Below are 20790 nucleotides of genomic sequence, written 5' to 3'. Positions count from 1 at the left end.
TAAGAGTTTCTTACTTCTTCTTACTTCTTAGGACTGAGTGATCAATGTATTTGTATAAAGCTAAAATGTATGTAGCGTAGGAAATTTTGAGCGCAGTTTTCCTAGAGGTAATGTTTATGTTACCAGCAGAAAATAGCTTTACGATGAGATGCAACATTTCTAGAAAGCGACTTCTAAATATTAGTTCAAGCTACCTTGATACCTTAACATTCAGATATATATGACAGAAACCCCACAAACTCTTCCCTTTAGTATATTTGTTGGTAAAAAATCATTCCTGAGTTTTTATACATTTCATGCTTATTTCTCACTTGAGAATTAAAGAATATCTGAAAGAAACAACGTTAGTTGATCAAGTTATGAGTAATTATTGTATATGGTAGTTTGTCATATATGAGAAAGGTGTTTTTTTACGGCAAACAGCTATTTTATTACTCAAACTTAAGTTGGTCTGGGTAATTAGACCGGAATAGAACAACTAATAAAAAATAATTTCATATAGAAGAATTTCGCTGTCTTAGCTAAAACTAAAAACTGGTTTCGCACACGAAGATATGAGAAAGGTGTTATCCGGCCCTGAAGTGGAGCCGATCATATATATGAGTTATTCAAGTGATAATATATGATGCACAAATTTTAGAATTACAAACTAACTTATAAAAGAATTTATAGTTAAATAATTTTATTTAAATTATCATAAATATTAGTTAGATTAATAGCCTAATTTTCTTAAAACTGAATATTTAAATTTGAGACGTCCTTGACTAAAAACTTGATTAATAATCTATATACTTTTGGATTCATACATAACTTTAATATTTAATTATTTGTAAAATTTTAAATTTTGATCAAAATTGTCATAGTTTATTTGTTAAAATATTATACATAATTTTGATAAAAATATAAATATTTATATGAAATTATTTACTATTTTAGCATAATTTCATTTTATGAAACTTTTATATTTATAGTTATACTATTTTAGAATTTTAATAAATAATTATAAGTATTTTTTTTGGTCGAAAATTATAAGTATTATTTACGCTTATAGTATGTAGCCAGATTCTGCAACTATATTATTTTAAGAATCTTACCAAAATTCAAAGTATCTACCTTTAAATTCAAAGTATCTACCTTTATTATTTTAAGAATCTTACCAAAATTCAAAGTATCTACCTTTAAATTTGTACAATGTTATAATTAGAGAAAAACTATGTCATTCGTTTAACTAAGAAAGATGACATGGCTTTGGTATTATATCATCATTTTATTAAAAAATGAGTGTGGTAATAACAATTAAGAAAAACTTAAAAAAATTATTCACAAATAATGTCTAGGGATGTTTGCGTCATACTTGTTTTTGGATTAAAAAATACAGAAAGTTAATCTTCACAAAAATATAAAAAAACAAACTAAAAGACAGAAGAGTGGAAAAATATTTGGTAAACTGATTAAGGTCGTGAATATAAGGACAATAGGCTAAAATAAGTATTTCCGATAACTATGAAACTAAAAAAAGGTGAGTGTGCGTAACATGAAATGACTCAATGGGCGAGTTAGAAAGGTTGGTAAATGACGAAACACTTGTCTCAAATTGGCATCATAGATGGATGGATTGAAAGCTCGTCTGTGAAGCTTTTTTAACCTAATTTCTTTTATAGATTAAGTATGGGATACAATTTTGTAAAAAATAAAAAATTATTAACTAACATATAAAAGAAAATTTCAAAATCAGTTATTAAATACAAAATTATCAAACTCTTAATATAAAATATTCTAATCTATCCAACCATGGTTATATATCATTATTTTCCTCTTCCATTCAGAACCTGTCCTCAAGCTCCAACTAACAGTGTCTAAACATCATATGATAGCAACCATTTATTTGACTTTCCGTTTTTTTGCTTCCATTAGGAAGTTAGATTTTATCGCGGTTGGTGCTATCGTTGTTTCCGGAGTTCAGAGATCGTTTAGATTCTAATACGAATATGTTGTTAGATAATACGAATATGTTGTTAGATTGTAATACAACCAGCGATGGATCTTTCTGCAATGTCTCTGACTCATCTTTCTGCAATGTCTCTGACTCTATGAGGTTAGACTCCTCTTACCCCGAAATTATAAGTAGCACTAGGTTTCCTTCAAAAAAGTTATTTTCAATTTTACTTGTTTTTTTCATTTTTTCTTTCTTCAATGTCGCTTGAATGTTTTTCATTGTCTCCATTATTTCATCAAACTGTGCAATAATGTTGTCACATCGTGTACTCAAAGACATAAACATAGATTTCAAAGAATCTTTGTATCCCGTTGAATCGTTCGTCTCTGATACCAAGTTAATATTACTAAAAAACTTATTTTTTCTTAATCTAATCTCTAAAAAAGGTTAAATTAATTATTGGAAGCTTGTCTATAATTAATCATACGAAACTTAGGGATACAACTCTATAAAAAAAACTTTTAAACAATATAAAAATGAAACTTTAAAATCAATTATAAATAGAAAATTATCAAAATTATTAATATAAAATATCATAATCTATCTAACCATAGTCAGATATTATTTTGCGAAGAAAAGATATTGGTTGTTACTCAATCACTCACCTCCATTATTAGTTTACACTATTACTTATATAATACTATCCACACTGATTTAAACGCAACACTAACCTTCACCACAAAACCTTTTGACCATTCATAATGTCTTTTTTTTTTTTAACGGCATACCATTCATAATGTCATGGTCCATGTGTATTTAGCTAGCAAGAAAAGGCCATGTATTAAGCTTAGTTATAATCAGATGAAGTTTCAAGGGTAGTAAGTAATCCAATAACTAGCAGTTATAACAATGGATTTTAACGAAAACAAAAGGATAATAGTTTAGCTAAACAAATCAACTACAAAAAGAATCCTCACAATAAAAATACAAAGAATTGAAAGGAAGGAAAAGGAGAGGAAGATTTAATGTAAAATTCAACACCTAACTCTCACTAGTTTCTTCAACATCTTCTGCTCTTCCCCAACTTACTCTTCCTTTGTTTCAAGAGTTTTGCCCATTCACACTACATATAATACAAAATACAACACAATCAACTCTCATCAAACTTTTGATCCCTTCCTCAATTGATTGCTCCTCTTCATCCATCTCTTCTAAAGCTAAAACTTTCCTACTCTCTGACTCTTTCCTACTCCTATGCCAATGTAGGCATTGCTCAGAACCAGATCTTGCAGATCATTCTCTTCATTTGTGTAGCTTACATTGCTGCATCTCTTGTTTCTCATTTCAGCCACCTTCTTGTGGGAGTTTGAGTGAAGAGCTGGAGTAAACGTCGGGCTAGAAGCTGGCCGGTACTCCGGGAAAAGCCTTCCAGATTTGTAACGTACACCGCAAGCATTGCAAAGCGTCTTTGGGCCCATAGGCCCGAGTCTCCACTGTGGGGTCTTGGTGACTTCACAATGCATGCATTTCCTAACAGGATTCTGCTCTGAAGAACACGAATCTACATTTTTGTTTCCATTGGTTTCAAGATCAATCCCTGACCAAGAAGATGAAGAAACAACGACCTTGGCTTTCTTCTTCTTCTTCTTGGTTATCATCTTGCTGTGGTCGGAGAGAAACTGCGTTGGTATTCTAATGATGAGGCGCGAGTCCGCCCCAAAAGCATTTTCGTTGACTCTATCTTTCTCCTGGACCTGTGGACGAGGACGTTTTGTGCGTGGACGCCCGGGCTTTCCAGGGAGGACAAGTGAGGTTGTGTTGGTCGTATGAGACGATGAGGAACTACTTTCGAGGACCGACACTGGACTAGAGCTCCTGAAATGGCTGTGAGAAGACGATGAATCCGTGTTTGTGGGAAACGAATCTTCCTTCTTCTCAACTAAGGATTCCTCTACAACGCTTTGTGGCCTTTCCACTTTAACAATATCTTCGAACTGCAATTTTCCCACGAACAAAAATTTGATATTGTTAAACAGATGATGTCGGAAAACAATTAAGCGATGAATAAATAAAAAAATTCAACAAAACCAAGAGAAATAACGCAATTAATTTTTATTTTTGCGACTGATAAATTATGTGGATTCACGCAGCAAAGTAAAAAAAAAAATGAAACGTGGCTCTCAAAATGAATAAAAATAAATAAAAAGTGAATAAAATAAATAAATTTTGATAACTGAATATGTTTTTTTGGTGAATAAACTTCTTAAAGGATAGGTTTTTAAAAAATATATAATGACTTAAATGTTTTTGTAAAAAATATAAAAATTACTAAAATAATAATTTTAAAATATTTTTTTATTTTTTCTCTTCAATTTTTGATGAGAAAGTGAATTTTTTTTATTTTCTATAGAAATTAATTTGAAAGAATGAAGAGTTTTTTAAAAACACTTGAAAGAATGAAGAGTTTTTTTTAAACACTTGAAAGAATGAAGAGTAAAAAGCAATTTTGGAAACAAAAATTAATTGTTTTTGAAAACTGACCGGAACATAGAGCTCAGGCGATGTGTCAGAGTTTGTGTTGGAAGAGAAGAGAGGATTGGAAGCTGCAGGCCATGTGTCGTTATGAGAGGTCCAGATGTTAGGGAAAGAGTCGGAGTCACCGATGCCGAAACCGACATCAATATCGCCACCGGGAAAATCAAGAATATCGTCCATGTTGTCAAAGAAGTTGCCACAATCAAGATCCTCTGGGAAGCTTTGTCCAAACATCTTCTTTTAAAATATCCCAATTTAGCTGAAGAAAAAAAATCAAATTGATAATTAAGATAAAATGAAAGATATATATAGAGTTTTGAACCGTAAAGAAGTTTCTCAAAAGTTTTTTTATTTTATTTTGAACCATATTTTGGAACCACCTAAAAATCAAAATTTGAAAATGAACATGCTTTGGCCCACCTTCTTTGATTTTTCTTTTCAGAAATAAATGAGGACCATTCTAAGCACAAATTCAATTGCATTAGACCATCCAATGTGTCTAAAAGTCAAAAGTCACCGTTATTTAAACATTCTTGATTATCTCTAATCTTTCTTGAATTGTTGAGTGTCTCAGTTACCAAGACAAAGTGTTGACAGAAAAAAACAGAGTGCTAAGGAAACAAAAACCAGATAATTGCGCCACCGACACTAACTTTTCACACCACAGATTCCTAAAGTTGCATTTCACATTCAAGAACTCCCAACAAAGCAAAATCAGAATCAAGAATGTGTGTGAAACAGAGTCAGGGAGGGAATTCAGACCTCTTTTAGTAGTGTTGTGCAGATAGTATGAGAGAGATGGAGAAATTGCTTATAATGGAAAAAAGTAGGACTGGGGAGAAGTGAAGAGTGATTGATTAGCAAAATGGTTAGTAATGGAGAGCGCTAGCTTCTCTCTTATCATTATAAAGAGTTGGTGTGAGAAACACTTATCTTCCTCTCTCTCTTCCAGTTTTGATGCTAGCTGTATTTTACCATTCTCTTATTATTACATTGTCTTCATGTGCAAGTATCTTTCTCTCTCTAAACAATTTCATTAAAAAATTATGAATTTTAAAGATTCGTTAATCTCACCTCCCTCTTCATGTGGGTTCCATTTCTAATTGAGACTTTACCAAAGATGATTTAATTGACAAACCTTGCTTAGCTACTCAAAAGGTGTCTGACTGAAAAGCAATGGTTTAGTAAAAACTTAATAAAGAAAAAATGATTTAAATTAAAGTTACACCTTCTCATCATTCCTTTTTATAAAATATTACTCAACAAAGGTGGTCATTTATTTGATGTAACGCAATATAAAAGCAAAAGAAAAGAATTATCGTTTAAGTAAAGAGTTGACATAACTAGAAGAAGATATATGAAGCGCATATGGACTTTATTTTTTAGATAAAATAAAATAAAATTTAACGCGTATAAACTTCTAGTCATGGTTTTGCTCCTACCCGTATTTGTACAGACATAAGAAAAGTCAATGAGATAATGGGAAGGTGAAATAGCACGAAGGAACTATACGACGTGTTGCTCAAAAAAAAACTATACGACGTTTACGCGTACATGTAATTCCAATTTATTTAGATACTAGGTGATTTCCTGTACTCATGCACGGATATAAATATTTATAAATTAAATATGTTACAATAGTTGATTGTTATTTAATTTTAATTTTGAATTAATTTATAATTTGTATACATAATTTATACTAATAATATTATATTATTTTAATCAGACATATGATTTTAAATAAGTTATCATTTGGGTATATTGGATTGCATCAATCAATTTCTCTAAATTCAACTAATATTTTTTATTTTAAATATATGAAAATTATGATTATTTGCTTTTACTTTGGTTGTTATCTTAGATATGTAAATATATTTGAGGAAGATTATGTATAACTTAAGGTATATTGTGCTTAGAATGAAGTCAAAATAAACTAAATATTTGATTCCAAATTACAAAAATTAAATTATATGTTGATTTTTAAAATAAAATATTAGAAAGTAAAACGATAATCAATTAGAAGTTACTTACATAAGTAACTAATACTTTTTGGAAGTCCATGAACACATATCAATATTTACAATAACTAAAATATTTATAAATTCTAAATAATTTTATGTCTTATATATATAAAATGGTAAACTGAAATTTATGTAAATAATCCTAAAAATGAGAATTCAGATTTTCATTGGTATTTTGATTATGGTTATATTAACTTTGACAAACATAAAACATAAATTTAATATTAAAAACATTTTTAATAATGATAATATATAATATATCTACCTTGTTAAATTATATAGTTTTATGTTAATTTAAAATATTTTAATTATTTGATCAAAAGTTAATTTGACTTTATTTTTAATATCTATTTAAAATAAACAGTTTAATTTTTTGTGATTGTATTTTAGAAATCATATTATATAAGTAAAATGTAATTTATAGATTACGAAATCACATTATAAAATATATATTTTCATCTAAGAAAATATAGATATAAATAAATATTTTATTACTTCAAAAGTATATTTTATGTTATTTAAAATAGTCTTAAATGGAATATTTCTATTTTGTGAAATTTCCTTTTTTAATGAAATCATATTATATAAACATATATTTTCGTTTCTAATATTTTAAAAAAACTTTATAAATGTTTCTTTTTATTACATATGTTATTTGGAAAATTTTAAAAGGAAACTAAATAAATATTTCAATAATAGTATTTAAATGTAAATTTTTTAATTCATTAAAGGTATCAGCGTAATCAACTTTCGTGAGAGTTAACGTGAGCGCGACACATAGGAAACTAACTTCTCAAATAATATTATAGAGATTTATTTATCTATTTATTTTTTCCTTCCATTCTTCATGCCACAAACTACGTGTTGCAAAGTAAAAGTAGAGACTATTTCTAAATACGTATTATAATTTTTGGAAATACACATTACATTCATATTGGAAATATTAGATATCTATACTGTTGAATCAAGAATTGAAGTGGAGACTAGAACCGATTCAAAACATAGTTAGATGAGAGAATTAAACCAGTTTACTAAACCGATATGTGTGATTTGGTAGACACAAGATTAAAAATCGAAGTGGGTATAAATTATTGAAAAAATATGGAAAGAAGATCATCGATAATATTTTTAAATAAGTGATATAAAAAGAAGGTACGACCTAAGGAAAAGACGGCGTTTCTGAAACATAAGAAAAAAGATAAAAGAGTTTTTAGGTTTTTGAGAAAGCGATAACGAGAGAATTGTAATGGTAGAACTTTGGGTTTGAATTCTCACGTTTTGGAGTGTTAGGAATTGATCAGTCAAGATACACGTATGTGTGTGTGATCTTATAAATCTAACAAGTCTATTGAGAGTGTTTAAGTGATATCTAATAAAAGTATTTTGAAGTGATCTCGAGTGTTTCAAATCTTTTAACTTTTGTTCATGTTCTAGGTTTAACTTTGGTATCAGAGCAGTCAACTTCTACGATATCAACAACGCCTACAGGTTGAGATCTTGGGAATAACATGGAACACATGAAAGAACTGATTGCTGTCCAAAAACCAATCATGTTGGATGGTGGTAACTTTGGCCACTGGAAGATTCGCACAAGACATGTCATTCGTGGTATTGACGAAGAGGCTTGGTCGGCTTTTTTGAATGGTTGGTCAGAACCCACCATGGTTGATGAGAAAAGGAATGAAGTACCTAAACCGTTGGAATAATGAACGACAGAAAAAAATGCGTCAAAATTCGATCTCCACAATATTTTCAACTGTTGATATCGACCAGTTCAAGATAATCCAAGGATGTGAATCTGCCAAAGATGCTTGGAATACTCCGGTCAACTATCTCAAAGAGATACAAGTGTGAAAAGAATTTGTCCTGACCATCTTGAAACAAAGTGAGAGAATCTGAGGATGGAAGAAAATAAACCTCTAGGTGCTTTCACTGCCAAGCTGAATATCATATCAAACGAAGCAGTTGTACTGGGTGAGAAGTATTCGGAGAAAAAACTGGTCAAGAAACTCATCAGGTGTTTTCTTAAGCGTTTTGAAGCTTATAAATCAAGACTACTATGGTCGGGTTGTTCGTAGCCAAGTGGCTGCTGAGCTCTGCTTTCGGGCCCTGACGTCGGGGGTTCGACCCCCACTTACCTCAGTTTGAGGATTAAAGGTCCAAAAGTGACCAGTTGACAAAAAAAAAATCAAGACTACTATGAACTCAGATAAAATCAAGTTCGACAACTGGTTGGATTACTCATGTCATATGAGCTGGAACGAACGGAATATCTACCACTTCCAGTAGAATGGAACTTTCGCAGCTAATGCAGATGATGAGAGAGTTAAGAAGTTAGAAGCCGATGTCAGTCTGATGGCAAAAAGCTTCAACAATATGGTGAAAAGACTTGACAAAGGAGTGTCTAGAACCTTTGGTCGTTCCAACAGAGGTGGTTACCAGCGGAATTCAAGATCAAATGAAGACCGACATGATTGAAAGAAAGATGCTCAGTGTCATGAATATGAGGGGTATGGCCATATTCAACGTGAATGTCCCTTGTTTAACAGGAAGGAAATAAAATGCACTGAATGTAAAAGGAGAGGACATCTGAAAGAAGAATGTCCAAATAATCAAAAGAGTGTTGAGAAATCACTGATTTACTTCAGTGATACTGAATCTGAAGAAGAAGATGATCTCAAAGACTTGTTGTTAAACTTCGTGGCACTGGTATGATCAGAAGGAGATGAGATTGATGTCAGGAAAGAGTACCATGAGCTGATAAAGAATACGGCTATGCTGAGGGCTCAGGTTAATATTCTGACTATTGATTCTAACGATCCCGAATAAAAGGAGAACATCATGCCGAAGTCGGAAAATATCGTGAGAAATGTGAAAGACATCGAACAAAAACTAATGGATGAAAAACAGAAGAATCAGGTTCTGGAAGACCGTGTAGCCAAGATGTGACAAGCCTTTACTGAAGAGTAGGGCAAAGCTCATGGGATGGAGCATGATTTAACCAAGAATCACAAGAAGATTCAAATGCTGAGTCGAGGAACCAAAGATCTCGATCAGCTTTTAACCATTGGACAACCTCCAAAAGCTAATCGGAGCTTAGGATACAATGGGAAAAGGTCTACTTCAACAGTTTTTGTGCATGCAACAAAACCATTGGAGGACCAAGTTATCACAACTGAAAAATGCACATGTTTTGGGTTAGAGAATAAAAAGGAGAAGCAAGTCACAGTAGCAGAGGTGAGAGTCAAATCAACTGACAACGGAAAGTCAATGATGTGTGCTGAAAAGAAAAAGGAAGAAACAGTTGTGAGTCCATCGGCCACCAAACGCAGAGGATGTTTTGCATGTGGTAGAATTGAATATAAGAAGGCATTTTGCTATCGATTTCTCCGCAAAATTTATCAAGCTTGGAAGGCTGAAAAATGTTTCATCGAGAGAAGATGGTTTGGGAAAGTCTGGACCGCTAAGGAAGATTTGTATCCTTGTCAGAGTGGAGTAAATGCATCCGAGGAAATTATGTGTAATCATGTCGTGTTTGATGACTATGATGATGAGATGGATAATGAAGAAGATATGGTGTTGATGGTGAATGAGCAGAACACAGTGGGCGTTTGGTACTTTGACACTGGCTGCTCATGACATATGACAGATGAAGGCAGTGTACTTAAGGACCTCGTTGAATCAAATGGAAAGAGAGACATGTTTGGAGATGGCAAGAAAGGAAAAATCCAAGGAGTTGGGTCAGTCGATCACTTAAAACAATCGTCCCTCATAAATGTCTACTTGGTGGAAGGATTAGCGTTAGTCAACTGTGTGATGAAGGACTGATGATAATGTTCACCAGGACAAAATGCAGAGCCGTCGATGAGGAAGAAAAAGTGGTTTTCTCAGGGATTCGAACATGGAATAACTGCTACATGCGAAAAGCAACAGAGACTATGGAATCTGTCAAGAGGAAATCTGAAGGACAAAGCTCAAGTCATTGGCAGAAGCGTATGAATGAAGAAACCTTGGAACTTGTTAAGACAAAAGTCTGGAAACCGCGATCCTATTTAAGATGTTTGCAGAGCTGTGACGAGCTGACGTGTGTTCGGAGTCAGTTTGAACAATCACAAGATGGAAATCTCTACAACTTAATGGTGAGGAACTGTCCATACAACTAGAAACAGGAGTACCAGTTAACTATTACTGCAGAACTGGTTTACTTCCAAGGGTCATTAAGGAGATGCATGAATCATGAACTGTAAGCACTTAGCCTGACAAAACGAATCGATATTAAAGCAAGCAAGCTTGTAAGCTTGCGGAGTGGTCTTCAACTGGGGTTCAATGTAACAAGGCGCTCGTGATCAGCTTATTGTACATCACATCTAGTCAGCCTGAGCTGTGTGCTGATCTAGGGTTGTGTGAACTGACAATTCGTATCACGACCAGATTATCTCCATGGAGTAAAGCGGGTGATTGAGTTCATTCGAAGGGAACTAGTTCAAAATTTTCATGAACTAACTGACAAGAATGTGTGTTTTGCAGTTTTACGCGATGGGTGCTGGTCCAAGTTGCAAGAATTGTACATTGGTGTTAGTCATGATGCATACATATCCATATTGCATGAATGTTTTGCTCTCGGGAAGCGGTGCGTTCAGGTTCTCTGGATGAGACAGTTGATCAATGGTTACGGTAACATTACTAAATCCGAAAGGTTTGCTTGTAATGATGCTAAACTTGATCAATTTGTGTGCAAAAGAAAGACATATGTTAGGACTAGGCATATTAAGGTTAAACACCACTTTGCGTTCAACTTGTCAGACTAAAAATTAGCCATTTTCAGACATATGACCTCAGCGAATCAGTTGGTAGATGTGTTTCGTAAACCTTTGGATCGTAATAGTCTCTTGTATGCACGAGAGGCTCTTGGGATCAAATCCCTCTGATTGCTAGATCAGCTTCTAAATGATTTCCCTTTGTAAATGATAAATCCCTCTAGTTTAATGGACCTTTGCACCCTAGTGAATAGTATCAAGATATCTTGAAAAATTTGGTAGAAATTACTAATATCAGTCTCAGGAAGATAAACACTCTTATCGAATCAGGCTGCTACATTAGTTTGTGTCTGAATTTGATCACTGTTTGGACTGAGTTGAGTTTATACTTTTGAAAAGTTCACTATACCTTATAAATCCTTATGAGATTTTTTCTCGATCTAAAGTTGTTAAGGTTATAGTTTGTTAAAAAAAGGCTTGCTGAAATCTTAGAACAAACGTAAAAAGGAATTTAAAAAAAGATAGAAAGGAACCTATATATATATATATAGTTTTGAAAGGTATGAATGCATCTCATCTTGGAAAAGCAGTACCTAATTCAGTAAGTAAACAATCGTGTGTTGAATTTCTCTTAAAACAACAGGATAACTCTTCCAATGACATTAACATTTCGTTAGATAAGACACTGATAGTGATTTAAGCTGGATCCTGAGGAAAAAAGTACTGCATTAGTAAGATAAGATTGCATCTCGGTTGGGAAAAGCAGTATCATTTTGTTGCAATTATGGTTCGTTAACAATGAAGGGTAAAAATTTGCAGATAAGGGAAAATAATTCAATAATGAGGTTAGTGTATCCGTGTAGAGGTGGAAACGAAGCAAAAAAAAAATTATGAGGTTATATGTCTGATTCAGTGAAGTTTCGGCAGAACAGATCTTGATCATGCTAAATTGAATGTGCTTAATTTAGTGCTTGAGGTTCTCATTGTCTTCTCTTGCATGTTTTGTCTTATTGACCATTTTGTTGAACGTTATGGGGGAGCTTAGGTTACTGATCATGTTTTTTTCTGATAAATCTCACATCCAGGGGTAGAAAAGAAAAAGCGGCGGTTGGTTGGTCTGTGCAGTTGGTCTCATGCTAATGGATAGAGTTTGTGCATGCTCTGTTGAAAATCATGTTTGTTATTGATTTTCTTTGTTGCATGTATGCTGGTGTTTTTTACATGCAGTCTGATGCAGGCTAGATATGTGAGATGGTTGTTCATACTGCTTGATTGCGTGACGGTTACTGACAGCAATGTTTGAGTGACTTGTATGCAGGATGTGGATGATGAAACTCATGCAGACAAAAAGAAGGAGATTGTTGAATCAAGAATTGGAGTGGATACTGAAACCGGTTCAAAACGTAGTCAGGTCAGAGAGTTGAACCGGCTTACTAAACTGGTGTGTGTGACTTGGTAGACACGAGATTGATAATCGAAGTAGGTACAAGTCATTGAGAAGAATATGGAAAGAATATCGTCGAGAATATTTCTCAAGAAGTGATATAAAAAGAAGGCGTGGCCTAAGGAAGAAGCGGCACTTCTGAAATATAAGAAAAAGGACACAACGTTTTTAGGTTTTTGAGAGAGCAAAAATGAAAGAATTGTAAGGATAGAGAATTGAGTTTGAATTCTCACGTTTTGGAGTATTAGATATTAAACAGTTAAGATACACATGTGTGTATGCGATCTTATAAATCTGATTAAACAAGTCTTTTAATATTGTTTAAGTGATTCCTAATAAAAATATTTTGAACTGATCTCTAATATTTCAAGTCTTTCAATTTTTGTTCCTGTTCTAGGTTCCTGTTCTATGTTTAACATATACTAATGGCATAAGTAGTTTTCTTATATAGGTTTGATGAAACCTTGTTCACCTTTGTTTCTTTCTTTTATATCATTAACAACAAATATTTGTCAATGATTTGTTGAAATATAGTTGTAAAACTTCTATTATAAAATTTAGTCTATAGACATTTTTAATGTAATTATATTTAGTGTAATTATTAAAATCAAATAAAAATAAAATATATTCTTATATCAGTATTTTTTTCTTTAAAAACAATAATTTTAAAAATTAAATAAATTATGATTAATAGTTTGTGCTAATGTAGATAGAAATTAAAGCTAAATACACTTGATGTAGTCCAACAAATTACGTCCAAAGCTTCTTCGGTTTTTTTATCAAAGTGATAAACACTAGAATATTGTTATTACGGTTTTATTTTTTCTTATAGATAGTCACCGTTTCCTTTCCATCTAAAATGACTTCATCTCATTAACATATTTACAATCCGTCAAAGAAATTTTTTTTCCAGTTTACAACCCAAAATATGAATTCTTCAAAGGTTGGTAGATCAATAAAATCGGCCATATCAATATCAAGATTATTATCTTTATATTTTCATAATTTTGATATAGTGATCTCACTGATCTCCCAATAATTTCCTACCTTAAATTATTTAAACAAATAATTAAACATACTAACTGAAGTTCTGTCAAATTTGAGTTAGATTTTTTACCTTAAGCTGTTAAGCTAAAAAGGCAGGCACGATCTCAATGCCCTGAAGAAACATTATAAATGAAGGGTTGATCATTACCTTGTTAAAATATCTTCAAATTAGTTAAATGATAGTAAAATATTTAATCATTTTCATCCATCATAAGGATTTTTTTGTCTGAGTTTCTAGTCTTGCTCAACAATGATGGCGGCAAATTAAAAAAAAAATCCGATTAATTTAACTGGTTAACAAAAAATCCGAATATAATGACTAGTCGAAGTTCCGTGTGTACTCACATCAATTATGGGTTTGATTTCCTGTTGCAACTAAATTCTTACTATTTGACTAGTCTAGATTTGGGTTCCGGTCCAAATAGTTTGCATGATGAACTATAAAAGATGATCGGTCTACTATCTGGCATGAGTCGAAAAATATTTCAAATTCGCGAGTCAGTCAATATCATGTACGCTTTCGAGATAGTCCACTCTGTAGTAGTAAATGCATACTTCTCGGAGTCTGGGATCGATCAGATCAACCGATAGGGCAAAATAAGAGTACTGTCATGGTCACCAAAAATTGAAGACACAATGAATCAAGAGCCATAGGACTCCACATTGTTAGACATATATCCAATGAGATTTCATTTGAGAGTATATATCTTCTATATCACCAGTTTACTAAGCTAACTTCAACTATACTCTTAGTTTCATTAATTCAAGCACACTATTTCCTAAAGATTTTTAAAACAAAACAACATAATCTACCAATTTAAGTCAATCGGCCTGATTTTCTAAGGCTATACCTTTCCACTTTTTCTCTCTCTCTCTCTCTTTTAGTTTTCATTTTGCAGTAACAAACTTGGACTTCACTCCATACACAATCACTTTCTTCTAAAAGACTTCTCTCCACTACTCTGAAAATGAAAAAGGTGAAGGTGGTTATTATATATACATATAAAGACATGTACTATATGTATATTCAGTAGCGGAGCTACCCTTAGGGCAAGGGGGTCAAATGACCCATGTGATTTTTACCAAAAAGGATTTTTTTACATGTATTTTTTATAAAAAGCTATGAAAATATTGTAGTATTAGCCATTATGACCCCTATAATAATGCTGAACTATAAGGTTGACCCCCATGTAAGAGTAGGCTGGCTCCGCCACTGTGTATATTATACATATCGCATCTTGTCAATGGTTCTATGTTGAGAATTGAGATCACTTCATGCATTTATACAACATGATAATATTTTATTTATTCAAATTCATACATATATGTTATAGAAAATAATAATATTTTATTTATTTATTCATTTTTTCATGCTACTGAAAATTTTCAGCCTCTGCCCATGGTCGGGACCAAAATGTTCGTATAACTTCCGGCAACAAAAGAAAAAGCTTTCTCTTATGTATGTCGAGCATTAATCTTAAATTTGATTAAGACATCTCAACAAATATTGATTAAAACGGGTAGATTTGTCTACAAACACTACTTTCTCTAACAGAATAATTCTGGTTCTAATAAAACAACTCAACTGCAAGTATGAAAAATTACGTAAGTAGTTTACTAAACGCAATATCTATGAGTGTGGTATGACTTCTGCATTATACCTGAATATATAAATGATAATAGAAATGTTTTCAATCCAGATTTATTGTAAATTTTAAAATCTCAATATTATAGTAGCCTATTTATTTTCTTTGTATTGGAAAAGGCTAAACTCCTCAAAAAAAAATTTCTATGAACTCAATTAAGTTACACTGAGATGTGTCCATATCATCACATAAAATTGCCACCTCTACCACAAGAGAGTAATAATACTAATCCGGGACAAATGATCTACATAATTATAGTACTTGTTAAGAAGCGGGATAAGAAAAGTTGTCGTGCTAATGTTAGTACTTGAACATTCATTGTAATTGACCGTATATGATAACGTATATTATACGATATGAGTGAGACATATGCGTATCTAGTCGGTGGACGATTAATTAGCAATTAGCATGTGCGCATAGAACAAGTGAAGGCGCGGGTGACTTGCGAGCAAGTAAGAGCCCATGTTTTCGTTAGGACCCACATTTTTCTAAAATACGTGAGAAGATACGATTGAGATTGGCCCCACGTACATGTTCACAATTATAAAAACGGTTTAAAGCGTAATTATCAAAAGGGAAACAAAGAAGGATTATAAGCGCCAATTTGGAATAAAAATATGCATATCATTCAACAAATCACGTGGTTTTGCCTCGGGATCGGTTCTCTCTTCCTGACAAATGAATATTTTTTAATTCAAACCAATAGGCACCAAACATGTGTCGATCAACCTCCACGTTACATCATGTGACGATGTGGGTCCTCCTAGTAGTGTGCTATGCTCAGTGCCGTGCGAAGGTTTGATGAGGCTTGAGGCGAATAAAAAAATGGGGCCTCTTAAAATAATTTTTTTTGCCAAAAGTATACTCCCTCTGTCCCAATTTATGTGATGTTTTAGGTTATGTCACATAGATTAAGAAAACACATATTCTTATGTAGTTTATCTTGGTAATATAAAAATACATTAAATAAAACTAGTTTAACCAATAATAAAAAAGTACAGTATTTTGTAATTGGTCATAAAATTCAAATCATATTAAATTCTACCTAGATTAGTGAGAACATCACTTAAAATGGGACAAAATAAAAATCCTAAAACATCACTTAAATTGGGACGGAGGGAGTAATATATAGTTAAAAACATATTAAAAACTAACACAATAACTTGAAAAAACTAAGACATAATCTTTCTTCCTTCTTTTTCAATAAATTCTTTCACCAAAGTTTCATAATCTAGATTCCTAAGTAAATCTCTTTCTATAGATATGACTGCTAGACCATTTAGCCTTTCCTGTGACATGGTTGATCGTAGATAAGACTTTATTAACTTTAGCTTGGAAAAATTTCTTTCAGCAGTGGCAACTGAAACCGGAATCATCAATAATATTTGGTAAGCAATCCATGAGTTTGGATAACACTCTTCTCTTCCTTTTAAGAAGTTCAAAACGTCAAGAGGTCTCTTGTAATCTTGTGGCAGAACCCCTTTTAAAACCATTAGTTCAAAACACAAATCATCCCCAATAACATCAGAATGATTTCCATGCTTTAAAGCAGCTTCAAGATTGGTACAAGATACCATCAAACTATCTTCACTTGCTGACTTCAGTTTATCCAAATCAAACAAAAAACCAAATGTTTGTTCATACTTCTGAAATTGCTCAAATCTTGTTTCAAGAGAACAAAGAGCTCGATCCATGACTTGAAGGAAATATGAAATTCTGAAGCTATCTTCTGGAGATAGATCTATAGACTCATCATCTAACTCTGGTTCTTCATCAAAAAACTTTTTTCTTTTGATGACACGTTTTTTCTTTGCTGGGAACATGGCTTCAATCTCCATAGCTTCTGCAATTTGTTTAACATCTGATTTTGCACTTTCAAAGCCTGTCTCTCTATAACTCCGGAAAAAAGAAACAAGTCCTTTCAACTGGGAAACAGCAACTTCAATATTCATGTCTTTTGACTGCAAACTCTTGCTTACCGTGTTAACAGCAAATAAAAGTTTGTACCAAATCACCATGGACAATAAGAATTCATAATTTCCAATCCCATGTGTCTCACTTGTAACAAGACACTCAGCAGTGCTTTGTGTACTCGGATCATCAGTAGTCTCTGCTATATAAATTAAAGCATCTCTTATCTTTGGAGCTTGAAATCTAATTGCCTTAACACAATTAACATGACTTTCCCACCTAGTCTGTGATAAAGATTTCACTGTCAGACCTCCCACCTTGTCTTCTAAAATTTTCCAACGCTTCGTTGATGATGCAAAGACATTATATATACGCTGGATTATTCCAAAAAATGATATGGCTTTGTCAGAAGTGCTTGCCATGTCACAGAGAGCAAGATTAAGACTATGACAACCACACGGCGTATAGAAGGCACGTGGATTAACATCTAGGAATCTTTTTTGTACTCCTTTATGTTTTCCTTTCATATTGGATCCATTATCATATCCTTGTCCCCTCACATCATCAATATCTAAATCAAGAGAAACCAATACATTTTGAATCTCACGGAAAAGCCCTTCTCCGGATGTATCATTAACTATCAAGAACGTGAGAAAAAATTCTTCTATCTTAGCTGAAGCTGTTGACACATCAACACATCGAAGGATAAGAGTCATTTGTTCATGATGACTAATATCTGGAGTACAATCAACAATGACTGAAAAAAATTTTGCACTTCGAAGCTTTTTAATGATCATACCTTTGATCTCATCAGCCATCGTTGCTATCAACTCATTCTGAATTCTGTTGCTGAGATAGTGATAACGAGATTCCCCATCTTCAAACCGTCTAACATGTTCTCTCATTACCGGATCCCACTCAGCCATTGAATCAATAAAGCTTAAAAAATTTCCATTGCCATCTACTTTTAGCTTTTCGTTTCCCCCACGTAATGCTAAATTTTGTTTAGCTAGAGTTTTTACCAGTGAAAAAATTCTGACCATGACATCTTTCCAATGATTTCTCTCTCTGCTGAGTTCTTCTTGAATGTGCTTGTCAATGGTTTGGTTTTTCTGCAGCCTTAATTCAAGTTCCATCCACTGGCTCATACATTTGATATGCTCATGACTTGTCTCGTGGTACCTTAACCTTTCCAAAATATTTTTCCAATCATTGAATCCTCTAGATGCCATGTGACTCGGATTGTTGTCGCGAGTGAACAACTTACAGCAAAAACAAAAGAGTTTATCTAGTGTTTTTGAATAAACTAGCCAACGTCTGTCTTGCTTCTTTCCATTGCTCAAAGATCTTATATAGTATGCATGAGAAAAATGTCGACCACTTGCCTTCTCTCTTGGAAACACAAAATCACTTGGTAGTCTTTCAGCAGGACCTTTTTCAACCATGACAAGCCTTAATCCAGGTTTGACTTCTCCCCAATGTCCAGGATCATAAATATCTAAGATTCTGCCTATATCGGTATTATCTTGATCGTTCACATCATAATTCTCCTTTTCACTTAGATTCTCATCCCCGTCAATGTCAACATCAACATTATCTTCATTCTTCTTTTCTTCTTCGTTAACATCCTCATCATTTATTTCCTTCTCATCTTCCATTGGATCATCAAAATCATCATTACCTCTATCGGATTCGTTAAGATTTGCTGGTTGTTGTACAAGAAATCTGTCCATGGAACCTTGCATTGATCTCGTCAATGCATCAGCTTTCTCTTTTCTTTGTCTTTTTTGGGCTCCTGATAGATATATTCTCTTTGGAGGCATAATTTCTGAAATTAATAAATAATAATTAGAAATAATCACTTCAAGAAGCTGACAAACAAAGCTATATTAGAATTCTACAAAGAAAATAAATACCTTACTACAAAATTTGAAGATTTGGTGATGATGAAATAGCAAGAGAGAGTTGTTGGTAAATAGAACAAAGACAAAGACGTGTGTTGGCTTGAAAAAAAGATTGTGTTTGTATATACAATATTTAGGAATCTTTAAAGTAGTCGTATATTTTCCTTTTTAAATTAGGAATTGATATATGTCGGACAATGTTTTCTTTCTCAAATTTGGAAAAGTGACAATTTTTTTTTTGATTTAGAAAACGTCTACAAGCAATTTAGGTTATTGAACTTGGGTTGAATAAAAACATAATTAAATATCACTACTATGCTACTAATTTTTTTTAGAAATCAGGGGCCCTAAAAAAAAATATTTTTGGGGGGCCTGTGGCAAAAGCTTTTTTGAGACCACATGAAGCACGGCTCTGGCTATGCTGCTGCTCTTCGGAGAAAGACTCACCAATCTCTGCTGCTAATGTTGGTATATATTTCGATTATATAATTCTACGAAATAAAATAAATGCTAATATATAATATTAAAAAAAACAAAGCAAATCATAAATATTAATATTTTTAATGAGTAATATGCATTCCAATCCTATATGCACATATATATAAATTAATTATTATATTTTATCTAAATTTTACAATATTTTACATATTAAATTGACCATTTCGTCATTAGAGTTTTAAAAAATAAATAACTTTCAGTTTTTTTAATAAAAAATATTGTATTATTTAAATTTTTCTTTATTTTATTCTATTTATATATATTGAATCAGATATTTGATTAAAATATAATATATTCTAGATATTTGGACGCTATGGATCAAATCAAATCATATAATTAAATATTTAGACAAATGGCGTGAATCGTGATTTTTCTAGAAATCTAGATATTCGATTTGTCTCCGCATTTACTTAGAGCATAGGTAAAGAAACCGATCATTTAGGATATTTGTATTTTATACTGCAGTTTAATTGGTATATATAACATTATGACTTTTTAAGAAAAATTAGAACACAAACTTTTACTTGATCTTAAAAAATTAGGAAACTTTCTAAAATGTTGACCGGACTCTAACAAGCCCTACGATCAGTGGACCAGTTCAACTATTCACTATGCTCTATACTCACACACATGCACTGGCTTCTCCTTTTTTGGAATACACAATTCTTTATCCGATTCTTGTATTATTCATGAACCTCTTAAGTTTTGTCATAAAGCAGTTTGTCAGCAATGCTTCACATGCTATTTGAACTAAAGACACCAAAAGTAATTATATATTTATTCTGGTCGATACGAAATCTGTCACTTAAAGAAAAAAAAAAGTAGCTAATTTGTGCTGGCCAGCAACCTTCTACTTGGGTTTTATACCACCATGACAAGATAAGTGTTTGCCCAATGACTCTTTCTTCTTTTTCTTCTCGAACATCAAGTTTCATTTACCAATTTTTGAATACAAGATTACAACCTCAATAAATTTTAACCACACATCGAGAATATCATTTAACATCACTTAGAAGAATCATATGTTACCCAATCAAAGACACATTATATTTTTTACCATTATTAGAACAGATTCATCCCAAAACTCAGAA

The 20790-nt window shown here is 32.5% G+C and overlaps 2 protein-coding genes across 2 annotated transcripts; both read right to left on the bottom strand.

Moving 5' to 3' along the window:
• Positions 1-2803: 2803 nt before the first annotated feature.
• Positions 2804-5411, bottom strand: LOC108854580 (GATA transcription factor 8). Its single transcript, XM_018628182.2, has 3 exons — positions 5234-5411; positions 4478-4730; positions 2804-3930 (listed from the first exon to the last, which is right to left on the bottom strand). Exons 2-3 carry the CDS (start codon positions 4703-4705, stop codon positions 3154-3156), a joined length of 1005 nt encoding a protein of 334 aa, XP_018483684.2. The 5' UTR covers positions 4706-4730; positions 5234-5411; the 3' UTR covers positions 2804-3153.
• An 11103-nt stretch (positions 5412-16514) lies between these two features.
• LOC108851191 (uncharacterized) lies at positions 16515-19435 on the bottom strand. The gene has a single exon (XM_057008621.1). It carries the CDS (start codon positions 19118-19120, stop codon positions 16559-16561), a length of 2562 nt encoding a protein of 853 aa, XP_056864601.1. The 5' UTR covers positions 19121-19435; the 3' UTR covers positions 16515-16558.
• Between the last annotated feature and the right edge of the window lie 1355 nt (positions 19436-20790).

Source organism: Raphanus sativus, chromosome 4, assembly GCF_000801105.2.
Source record: "Raphanus sativus cultivar WK10039 chromosome 4, ASM80110v3, whole genome shotgun sequence".
In the NCBI taxonomy this organism is placed as follows: Eukaryota; Viridiplantae; Streptophyta; class Magnoliopsida; order Brassicales; family Brassicaceae; genus Raphanus; species Raphanus sativus.
Note: the sequence above shows the minus strand (reverse complement) of the source record. Positions and strands in the feature narration are given on the sequence as shown.